The sequence below is a fragment of the Fukomys damarensis genome, unplaced genomic scaffold (genome assembly GCF_012274545.1).
Source record: "Fukomys damarensis isolate Sample0158 unplaced genomic scaffold, DMR_v1.0_HiC HiC_scaffold_35, whole genome shotgun sequence".
Taxonomy (NCBI): Eukaryota; Metazoa; Chordata; class Mammalia; order Rodentia; family Bathyergidae; genus Fukomys; species Fukomys damarensis.
In genome coordinates, this window is record NW_022900947.1 from 2495089 (window position 1) to 2506374 (window position 11286).

The 11286-nt window shown below is 52.0% G+C and overlaps 1 protein-coding gene across 6 annotated transcripts in view; it reads left to right on the forward strand.

Annotated features, from left to right (window-relative positions):
• The first annotated feature begins 7861 nt into the window (after window positions 1-7861).
• Window positions 7862-11286, forward strand: part of Acox3 (acyl-CoA oxidase 3, pristanoyl) — a 23439-nt gene continuing 20014 nt past the window's right edge. For 4 of the 6 annotated variants that reach the window (XR_783790.3, XM_010641776.2, XM_019210292.2 and 1 more), the window contains exons 1-2: window positions 9872-10419; window positions 10676-10909. Coding sequence is in view for 5 of the 6 variants with exons in the window: in XM_010641776.2 (XP_010640078.1) it covers window positions 9979-10419; window positions 10676-10909 (675 nt within the window). In the remaining variant the exon portion in view is untranslated. Of the gene's footprint in view, window positions 8158-9871; window positions 10420-10675; window positions 10910-11286 lie in introns of those variants that run through there. The other 2 variants (XM_010641777.2, XM_010641775.3) reach the window with 2 other exon arrangements.

Sequence of the window (11286 nt, forward strand, 5' to 3'; positions counted from 1 at the left end):
CCCTGATATGTTTGTACAGCTTCAGCAAACTTCTTGTCATGGGTCAAGCACAGGTACACCCTATCATTCAGAATCATTGTTCTTGACAAACAGTACACAACTCCTTGTACATCCTCAAGCCTCATTCTGGGCAGATAGCCACAACTTCTTTGTACTGGGCTTTTCCCCCTCAGAAGTCCCATTGTGATATTACTTCTACAGCCCCCGTATATGCTCATGATCCTCTAAAGACCTTCTAGCCTGTGTAAAGTTTGCTGGTCTGGTGTTTAGTGCCCAGGTGGTCCCTCTCGGGTTTATTCTGAAGTAAACCTGTACCGATGAGCTCATGTCCTGCTGCTTTTCCTTTTGTCCTACTATTTGGTGCCCAATGTGGGGCACAGGTTTAAAGGACTACCTCAATATTGTCCACCTCTTCCTTTTGTGAACATCTGCAAAGGCCCTGTTTTGAAATAAGATCACAGATGCTAGATAAGATTAGGACTTCAGTTACCTTTCAGGAAACACAACTCAATTCCAACACTGTTCAAGGGTGTTTGGCCCATTTGGGGCAATCAAAATAGAAATGTTCCCTGATGATTATCATGTCTACATGGAGACCTGAGCAAGGGTTTGACCCAAAGTCTTTGTTTTGTTTTGATTCTGTTTTGGATTTTTGGGATAGGGGCTTCTATGTAGCCCAAGATGGCCTCAAACTTCCAGAAATCCTCCTGCCTCAGCTTCCTGAATGCTGAGATTACTGGCATGCACCACCATGCCTGGCTCTACAATTTTAATAAAGGAGATAGATGCAAAATGCATTCTGTCTTTGTTCTGCTTTTACTCATTGGGCATTTGTGGGCACAAGTGTAGGGTTGTTTTGTTTTGTTTTAGCAAAAATAGCTCCCAAGTTCCTACTGCCTCAGAAGAGAACAAAAATATTTTAATAAGTAACAGGTTAAGAGCTCAGGAGTTCATCCTCTGTCCCTGTAGTGGTCTCCAACTAGGTTAGGAGGACTTGGAGACAAGTGAGTTAAAGAGAAATAACTTTTTAAAAAAGGTTTTCAAACTGGATTTCAATCTGCCAAAGATTAAAACTAGACCATTATCTTTCACCATGCACTAAACTAAAATTGTCAATGTCTAGTGCATTGGGGGCCCTGGGTAAGGGTCGCACAATAACCAGAACACAGGGGATGTAGTGATGAATAAAATAATTGCAACTGCATGCTTTATGTTAAGAGAGCTAGTCTTTTTATAGAGACTTAGAAGCAGGATATATTAATCATAACACCGTGACATTACCTTAGTGCAGACTTCTTACAGACTTCAGGCTGTCGAGATAATGTCTGTCTCCCACTATTCTAAGAGCCAATGTTATGGTTATGAAAGTACAAAACAAAACTCTTACATATAAAAACATTAGGAGACAAATAATCACAAGGCAATTTCCTTATCCCAAGATATATTCTGGCAGAACATTAAGATGCAGGCAGAGAAAGTTTGCTTTCTCTTCACTTGGCCTGCCAAGCAGCCAAGCACCTCAAGTCACCTCATAGATCAAGGGCAGAACAGCATAGTTTGTTGACTGTATCTCCACATTAAATCCAAGTGGATTGAATATCTAAATATTAAGACCAAAACACTAAACTTGCTGGAAGTTGTTAGGCAGAACTCTCAAAGACATTGGCATAGGAAAAGACTGTATGAACAAATCACTGGTCATTTGAGAGATGCAGGTGAAAACAACACTGAGATTTCATCTCACCCCAGAAAGAGTGGCTGCTATCAAGAAATCAACCAATAGCAAATGTTGGTGGGGTTGTGGGGAGAAAGGAACCCTTCTCCATTGTTGGTGGGAGATATGGAGATATCAATATGGGATACCTCAAAGAACTAGGATTAGAGGTTCCATTTGACCTAGCTATCCCTCTGCTGGGTATGTTTCCAAAAGAATTAAAAGAATCATACCACAGTGATATATGCACACCCATGTTTATAGCAGCAAAGTTTGTAATAGCTAAAACTTGGATACAGCCTAATTGCCCATCAACTGGAGTCTGGATAAAGAAGATATGGTTTTTCTATAAAATGGAGTACTACTCAGCCATAAAGAATGAGAAACTAGAATCATTCATAGGAAAATGGATGCACATTGAGGCCATACTCTTAAGTGAAATAAATAAGAGACACGTGTAAATACTGAATAGTTTCTCTGGTGTGAAAAACTAAAAGTGTAAATAAGATCCAAATTGTATATCATAATGTGAAATAGGAAGAAAAGGGCTAAAGGTGTAGGAGAAGTGGGAAGGATGGGTAAAGGAAATAAGGGAAAAGAAAAAGTATGAGAAAAGGAAAAAATGGAAATAAAGTCTTTGTAAATAGGGGAGGGAGGAGGAGGTGAAGGGAGGGCAGGAGAATGGGGGAAAATGAGAACCAAGACCTGTCAGGTAGAGGTACAAGATCCCAATGATGAATGTAACTGTACTGTATACTTTAAAAGTACCAATAAACTCAATGAAAAAATAAAAGTTAAAAAGGTCTTCAAGGGAGTCCCGACTCCAGGAGATCTGACTGCACAAATCAGAAAAGAACAAAATACTTCCCAGGGTTATAGCAGTTGTCGGCACAAACACGAGTCATTCTCCTGTCTGCAGAGCTCGTCACATATCTACCATCATTGTTGGTTCTAATGAAAGTCAAAGGCAATGTTTTCAATGAGAACTTAGTGACCACCAGCAAGGCTTCCTTGATTTGGGTGCCAGGCCTGGGTTGGGCATTCTTGCTCATTTCACTTGATCTCGGGTCACAAAGCACTTTTGCTTCTGCATTCGGCTGGGTGTGTAACATCCCTCATGGAAACAGCATTGAGGCAGGTGTGCACCATGACTTCTCCACACGCAACAAAATGATGTTTCAGTTAAACGAGGGCTGGAGTCCTGAAGCCTCCTGTTCTCTGAGTTCTGTGATCTCATGCTCATGGATCCTTCTTGTCCCTAAGGCTTTATTGTGTCCTGGAACTGGTTAATTTATATCCTGCTTCTTGGCTGCTTGTCACATGTGCATAGTGGGGGGGGTGTTGGGGAGACCAACCCCAAAGAATCATACAGGCTCAGGGCTTTGGAGTGCAAGGTCACAAATCCAGGAGCCCTTGTTTGGGGGAAAACAGAAATGTCCAGTTTGGTATAGGCTTGATTTTGTTTTCGTTTTTTGTTTTTTGAGACAAGATCTTGCAGTGCAGCCCAGGCTGGCCCCAAACTCACAGCAATCCTCCTGTCTCAACCTCCCAAGTGCTGAGATTACAGGCGTTCGACACCACACCCTGGTGTGGGTTTATACAGTTGCATACGGACATGATGGTTCCTTGCTGGAAACCACACCAGCTGAACTGAGTCCACTCAACCTGCTCACTGGCTCCCACCTCCAGCACCCCACAGGGTCTTTCTCCTGCCTGCCTTTCCTACTCATTTTCCAACCCTCTTACCCCATCCGTGAATGGTCTTGCTGCTCTTCAGGCGGCCAAGCTCACTGCTACCCTGAGGTTGCCTTCTGTGTTCCTTTCCCTGCAAAGCACACTCCGGGGTCTTCTCTCCATTCAGGAAGTGTAGGAAATGCCCCCTCTTCATTGGGGGTTTCCGTGCCACCAACCAAACAGCCCCGGACCCTTCACATGTTGCTGCCATGTTTTGTTTTCTCATAATTACCATGTGTTGCTTGTCTCTGGTCTGGTCCGCTCCCTCTAGAAAAGATTCCATTAGGTTGGTGTCCTGGACTAGCATATCCTCAGCACCAGATCATGTTGTTCAGTACACAAGACACATGTGTAAAGTCACTGAATCCAGAGGTCAGCGAGACTGGGCAGTGCAGCAGGAGGGTGGTATAGAGGGCAGAGGGGCCTGGAGTCTCTCTTGGAGGGAAGCAGCCCCTGGCCAGAGGTTGCTGGGCCGGAGAGGAAACTAGCAAGACCCAGGCTCAGGTCAAGCTTCCAATGTACTCCCTGGGGAACAGTCTTGTAGGGTGAGAAAAACTTTCCCTCTCGCCTCTGAGGCGCCATCGTTGAGTCTATGAAAAGAATGGACGGCCAGCCGATTAATAAGAGAAAACGCACATTTCATTACTGACGTCCGTGCCATTGGAGACAGTTCAGAAGGTGGGAAGTTATGTATAGTCCTGAGGTATGGAACGACCAGGGGCTCAGGGCCAGGGGTGGGGCACAGCGAGTGACGGGAGGGTGAAGGGAGTGCAGTGCAGTGAGCAGAGGCTGGCCTCATGCACAGAGATCCTGCCGTGGTCAGCGTGGTCCGGAGCCCTCCCTCACTAATGCTGCGTTTCCTTTGCAGAGGTCAGTTTCTCTTACAAGCATGGCTCTGCAGAGCTGCTTCTGCTCATACCGAGACTGACCAGCTCAAACCATGCCACGTTTGCACACCTTGGAGCAGCACACTCTGATCTACAGGCAGATTTTGGGGTCTGTAGATAGCACCATCCTATAGGACTTGCTGGGAGGCTGGAAATGTTCCATCTGTGTAGTCTAGGAAGCACGTAGTTACTACTTGCAGGGAGGCTAGTGCAGCTGGGAGCTGATAAAATTAATGCATAGGGATTTTCATTTATTTAACAAAGGCACATTTGGATTTAAGCAGCCACATGAGACCAGAAGTGGCAGGGGTGTTAGATTTAGCCAGGGAGGAACTCGGCCAGGGTCCCCCGAGCCCCTCCATGCTGGGCTGTCCATGTCTGAGTGCTGGAGGCAGGGGTGGGGCTGAGTCCCCTCCTGGAAGCCCTCCACGCTCTGAGGGGTCCAAGCACCAGCCCTGTGCTGATCAGCAGGCAGGGCTCCAGCCCACGCTGGCTGCAGCAGAACTCACCACCTCCGAGACTCCTTCATGATGTGAGTCAACATGGAGTCACTCATGTCCAAACCTCACAGGGTGAACAGGAGGCCACAAAGGGTTACTCAGGCTCCGGGGTACCTGGAAGAGGCCTGTGCAAGATATCCCCACAGGGGCTGCCTGTCTGACGAACGGGGCCATCACAAGGCACTTGCTCAAGACTGCATGTTCCAGCTAAGCAGTTTATGCAAGGACTCTGTCTTCCCCTCAGCCAATGGAGCTGAGTGCAGAACATGAGCCGGGAAGTGGGCACCCGTAGGGTGGTGGGATGGGTGGGGACGGGTGTCAAAGGTTGAGGGTCTGCTGGCAAAGCTGCACTGGAGGGGCTGGTCACTGTCAGCAGAGTCACCCAAAGAACTGCTCCCCCACCCCACTCCTGCAGTTCTACCAGGAAGCAGCCAACAAAACTGGACAAAACCAAACTCTCTTCTCTCCTCCCAGAAAGGGAGACCCTTTATGAAGATCTCAGTGTCATCAGCATGTCAGGCCCAGCAACACAGGCCCAGCAACACAACCCAGAGCATGGCAGCTCTCTCTGTTTCTACCTTGCTGCTGTCCGGTAGCCTCCATGGCTGCCTGATTCACAGGGAGGTGTCCTGCGAGGTTGCCTATCAGACATGGGTAAGCACTGTCCTAGGGCCCAGGGAGCAACAGGTTGGGGAGTAGTGCTGCAGGGCCAGAAAGTTTGTGGAGTCCAGCCAGGCATGGTGGTGCACACCTGTGCTACTGGTGCTTTGCAGGAGGATTGCCATGAGTTCAAGGCTGGCCTGGACTACATAGTGAGTTCAAGGCCTTTTTGAACACACAATGATACCTTATCTCAAAAGGAAAGAGGTCAAGCCAAGTACAGACCTGGGAACAACTGTCTTAAACTCACCCACGAGGAAAGTGGACAGAGTGAAGTAATGGGGCCGAAAGGAGCCACAGCCTGACCTGAGGAGTGGTGGCAGCATAGAGGGAGAAACACAGATGGGCTGGGGGAACGTGTTCTGTGGCTTTCCCAAGCCTGGGGACACGATCTCTGCACATTTTCTCTAAGCATGTTCTGTGATGGCAGCCTGCCCGTTCCAAGTAGGCCCAGCAGCAATGTTCACGCAGCACCCTTCCCGTCCTCCAATTCCGGCACCACAGTGGCACCTCAGTCCCCCCAGCTTCTTTCTAGTGGCTCCGAGGTGTTTATAGTTTGGGTCCGGACGTCCCGCCAAAGCCTCAATCTGAGGTGGTTGAATCTGGAACGTGTGATGCCGGAGTTAAGGGTGTGTGATTACTAAAACCCTACAGGTGAGTGAGTGGTTTGGCCCCGCCCTGACCCCAGTGGTCTGGATGGGATAAAAGGGGCAGAAAGGGATGGTGAAGCTCTCCTCTTGCCTGTGCTGCCCCGCGCGTGCCATGTTGCTTCTCCTCTGCGAGGCCTGCTCACCATCCCTGCCTTGGAGGCGGCCCACTAGGGACTGAAACCTCTAGGAACTGTGAGCTAAATAAACCCCTTCCCCTCTAACTTTGGGTGTGGGGTATTTTGCCTCAGCAACAAGAGAAAAGTAACTAGCACAGAGGTCTTCCTCTCTAGCCTGCCCTCCCACATCTGCTTAAAACATCTCCTCTCTCCTGGAGGAAGGGAATGGTTTTGTGAAAGCTGTGAGCTGCTTGCGTTAAACCTTAACAAAGTGGAGTCGGGAGGCAACAGGCAGTGGATCTCATGTCTATTTGCCTGCTAACAAGAACTATCACAGAAGACTCAGCAAAAATTGCCACCTTGCACAAAAATACCTGGGGACAGCTAGTCAGTGACTTCCCGCAGCCTCAGAGGAAACTTCCCGTGTTCATCGAGGATAAGCATTTCCAAACAACTGATGTGACCTTTCTCCTTTTACCTTTAAATACCCTTATCCACTGTGGTCCTCCACAGCATGCAGATCAGGGATCACAATCTCTTGTCATTTCCAAATAACATCTTTGTTTTGGAGAGCTGCTCTGTGCCACTCATTTTAGGTGCAAGATTTCCAAGTGGAATGATGTTTTTCTAAAGTCAAGAAAACATGTGAACCCAACTTCATAGCATTTATGGCTTGGGCAGAGATTGTGACCTACAGGAGGTGTGAGTTCCGTGTTGCGTCGACAGTGTCCTCAAATGTGAAAAACTAGCACGGGTCCCCTGGCAGCAACACCACAGCCCCTGCCGGAAATGCTGGCTGGGACCGAGCACGCACTGGGTTGCCCTCAGGTCCCCTCTTCTGATTCCCTGACACTTCGAGATCGCTGGGCAGAGCAATGCGGCCCGTAAGGAAGAAGATCCCGCAGGGTAGGGGCAGGAGGCGGCCTTTCCAAATAGCACCTCCCACCACCATGCGCTGTGTGCCACTTAGCTTAGGCCCCCCGCACCCCCGCCCAGGCCTTGAGGTCCCCTGCAGGCAGTCAAACGCCGAGCGGATCCCAAGAGGCACGCCTGAGGTCCCGGGAGACAGAAACAAAGACTCCGCTAGCGCCCCGATGTCGAATCGGTGGCTGCTGTGGGCCAGGGGCGCCCTCTGAGGACCCGCACAAGACCGTGCTTCGCAAACGTCTCAGTGCGCTCTGGGGCAAGCTTGCTGATTCGAAAACGCCCACTAGGGGCTGCCCGGTCCGCTCTGGAGTGGGCTCCGGAATCTGCAGATCAGATAGTCATCCCAGAGATTCCCGCACCCGGAAATTCTCCAAAGAACCAGTGTTTCAGACCGTCCGCCCTGCGTTTCCTGGGAGACGGGGTGGGGGCAGAGGCTGCAAGGCGGGGAGGCCAGGCCCTGGGACGCTGATTCGAAAACGCCCACTAGGGGCTGCCCGGTCCGCTCTGGAGTGGGCTCCGGAATCTGCAGATCAGATAGTCATCCCAGAGATTCCCGCACCCGGAAATTCTCCAAAGAACCAGTGTTTCAGACCGTCCGCCCTGCGTTTCCTGGGAGACGGGGTGGGGGCAGAGGCTGCAAGGCGGGGAGGCCAGGCCCTGGGACACACTCCCCGGGCCTGGGGATCGAGCCCGAGTGAGCTCCCAAGCGAGGAGGCCCTCGTGCAGAGATCCGCTGGGAGACGCGGGAAGCAGTCCCCGCGGGACGTGGAGCAGCCCGGACTTCGTCCCCGAGGTCACCCGGCAGCTGCTTCCTACCGGACTAGCAGGGGCCAAACTTCTCTCCACCGCACGGAGGTCACGAGACAGACTTGCAAAAGCATCGGCAGGTCTCCAGGCTCGGATTCTCGATTCAGGAACCCTGAGAAAGGGGGCATCTTCCTCGGGCAGGGGAGGACAGACGGACTTAAGGTGGGAAGGAGGCAGGAACTTGGAGGAGAAGCCAATGTCAGGTGACCTCCTTCAGGTTACTTTTCCCAAGGGTTGAAGCGAGGAGATCTAGGTAGGCTGAGTGTCCTGTTGTAGGGTAAGTGGGCTGTCCGGCACCTTTCGGCTCCTGTAGGTTTTTGTTGGATCGCGAGCCCTTAGGGAGAGTGACTCCATTCTGGTCTGGCCTGGTCTGGGGGACCCGTGCAGGAGCTCAGACCCGAACCATAGCTTTTCATGGTTTTAGCAGAGGAAGAGACGAGCTGCAGCTGTCCTCAGAGTATGGACAATAAAGCATCACTTCCTGCCTGTGCTGCGGTGCGCTGTGGCCTAAGTGGTCCAGGCACAGTGTGTGGGGGACGGCATTGCCCTGCGACCCTGCCGCACTGGCTTGGTATGGTTTCCCAGCCTGAGAGCTGGAACGTTGGGGTTTGAGCTCAGGCAGTTTGGTCTTTGTGTCTTGTTTGCAACAACTGTGCCATAATGCAGGACCACTGGTGGCCTCAGGGAGCATGGGGACGTAGGGCGCTGGTTAGGATCATGGCCTTGGAGGCAGCTGTGCCTGATAACAGCGGCAGGATCTCGGGTAGTTGACTCCACCCTAAGATGCTTTAGTGTCTCGCCTGGAAACAGAGAACCCTGGTGGTTCTTGGGCCTGTTGGAGAACGCCAAGGTTACCTAGCTCCTCCACCCAGCCACCTGCACGCAGTACCCACCCAGCAGTTGGGGGCTACCATGTAGGCTAAAAGGGAAGAGGGATCCAAGGCTTAATTTGGTTATGGGCCTCAGGGCCAGGGGCTTCCAGAGTGACACGCAGGTTTACAGCCTGAGTGACTCCTGGGCCACTGACTGGAACGAGGCCTGCAGGAGGACAGGCTGGGTCTGGGGAGAAGGTGAACTTGGCTCTGTGACTCATGGGGTTCTCTCATGATGCTTTTGTCCTCCTCATGTCCCCTCTTTGATTTCTGATTGGGACTCTGGGTTTTTCTTTCTCTCGTGGGGTCAGCATGGGTAAGAGCTTGCCAGTCTTGTCTGTCTTTTTAGAGAACCCACCTTTATTTCCCTTGGCTTTTCTCTGTTGCTCTTCTCCTTTCTGTCCCGTTGGTTCTGGGTCTCATCTTCTCCTGTGTTCTTCCTTCCACTTGCTTTCTGTTCAGCTTGTTCACCCTGCCCATGTCCTGGGTGTTGCTCCAGGACCTGACTTGGGGTGGCCCCTCCTGGGCTCCAGGCCCTTCTCTGCCCCTTCCCAGCGGAAAGCATGGGCCGCTGTGAGCCTCTGTTGCCCCTGTGTCAGTAGAGGCCACAGTACCTGGCTCACAGTCAGTGGGAGGGCCACCCAGCACCGGGTCCCTGGCTCTCAGGCCACCACACTCTCCAGGAAGGCTTCATTGTGACTGTCACAAGCAGGATCCACCCTCCTCTGTTTCAGCAGTCCCATGGAAGGAAATGAAAGTTACTCTGGGCCTCCAGACCTGGACTCAGCTTCCCTGGCTTCCTGTAGGCCTGAGCCCATGAGCCAATGCCTTCTAGGGCTGTGATTAGCCAAGGCTGTTGGAGAAAGAGCCAGGCCATGTAGAAATGATTCTCTGGCCCAGAGGGGGAAACCAGATGCCTGCATGTTGAACAGAGACCAGGACAGCTGCCTGTTGTCAAAGGTTCCTTGGCAGATGTCTGTGCGCAGTGGGTGGGTACTCATGTACTGCTGTATGTGGCTGGACTCTAGCGGGGAAGCTCCCCAGGCCTCGGGCCCCGAGCTCCGTGGGGAGCGCCGGTCCCCCTGGGGTTGAGGTGTCCTTAGGCAAGGCCATGGCAACAAGGGACAAGACTGCAAATGTTCTCTGGACCTGGACCTCACGAAGGTGCAGGTTCAGGCCCCAGGGCTGCTCTTGCTCTCCCACACTCTGCCATCCTCTACCAGCCAGTGTGGAAATGAGGCCAGGTCTCCTCACTTACTCCTCTGGAACCCAGCACCCAGTGCTGGCTGTCTTGCACCCTCGGGACTCGGGCTTGCTTTTCTCAGGGTGTGGCTGGCTCCCAGGTGTGCACTGGGGGAGGAGAGGCGGGCTGACAAGCAACACAGGCTCAGAGCATGTTCCGTGCAGGATGGCACCCACACTGGATGGCCGTGATGATGTCTTGTGGTCAGATCCCCCCCGGGGACCCCTTGATGCCTACCGAGCGTGTGCGTCCTTCAGCCCCCGGGAGCTGCAGCTCTTCTGGGAGGGTGAGGACCTGCTCCGCTTCAAGGTGAGGACCAGGGGCTACGGCATCTGTTGTGGTGCCCAGGGGACCTGCAGGGGACCTCGGTTCACAGGCAGAAATGAGGTTGCAGCCCCGAAGCCATGTGGCCTCTCTGACCCAGAGCAGCACGGGCCCCTCTCCTCCTCAGACCCCAAATTGCCAGGAAGAAAGGAGTGGGTCAGGCTGTGTCCCAGCCGCTTGTGGCCTTGAGAAAAGCTTTGTAGGAGGGGCCCAGCTAGTGTCCCGTCTGCTGCATTTTCAGAAGACCGTCTTCTCGGCTTTGGAGAAGGACCCACTCTTTGCAGGTTCCCGGGGGGCCGATCTGCCCCTGGAGAAGTACCGAGAGCTGAGCTTCCTCCGGTGCAAGCGGATCTTCGAGTACGGGTTCTTCAGCTTGGACAACCTGAGCCAGAACCCGCTGCGGCTCCCCGCCTTGGTCTACTGCCTGGGCGCGTACGACTGGTCCGTGGGCACCAAGTTCGCCCTCCACCTCATGGTGAGTCTGCGATCACCCAGGGCCCCTCCGACTTGCCCTTGTACACTGTGCTGGGTCCTGCGGTCAGGTCAGCATTTCAGACTTACTGGGAACCCCAGCCTTTCCGGTCACATGTGTGCATTTGTACACCTAAGTCCTTGAATACAGTGCCGTGCTGTGAAATGTAAGGTCCTGAAGGAGGAGGTGCCTTGGGGCTTTTTCTTTTTGCGTATATGTACGAGATTTGATCCAAACACAGGGTGAGTGTTTAAATGTTAAGAATTGATTACTGTAGGGCCGGGGATTTAGCTCAGTGGTTCCAGTGCCTGGCTCACAAGCTCAAGGGCCGGAGTTTGATCCCTGGTACAAAAAAAAAAAAAAAAAAAAAAAAAAAAATT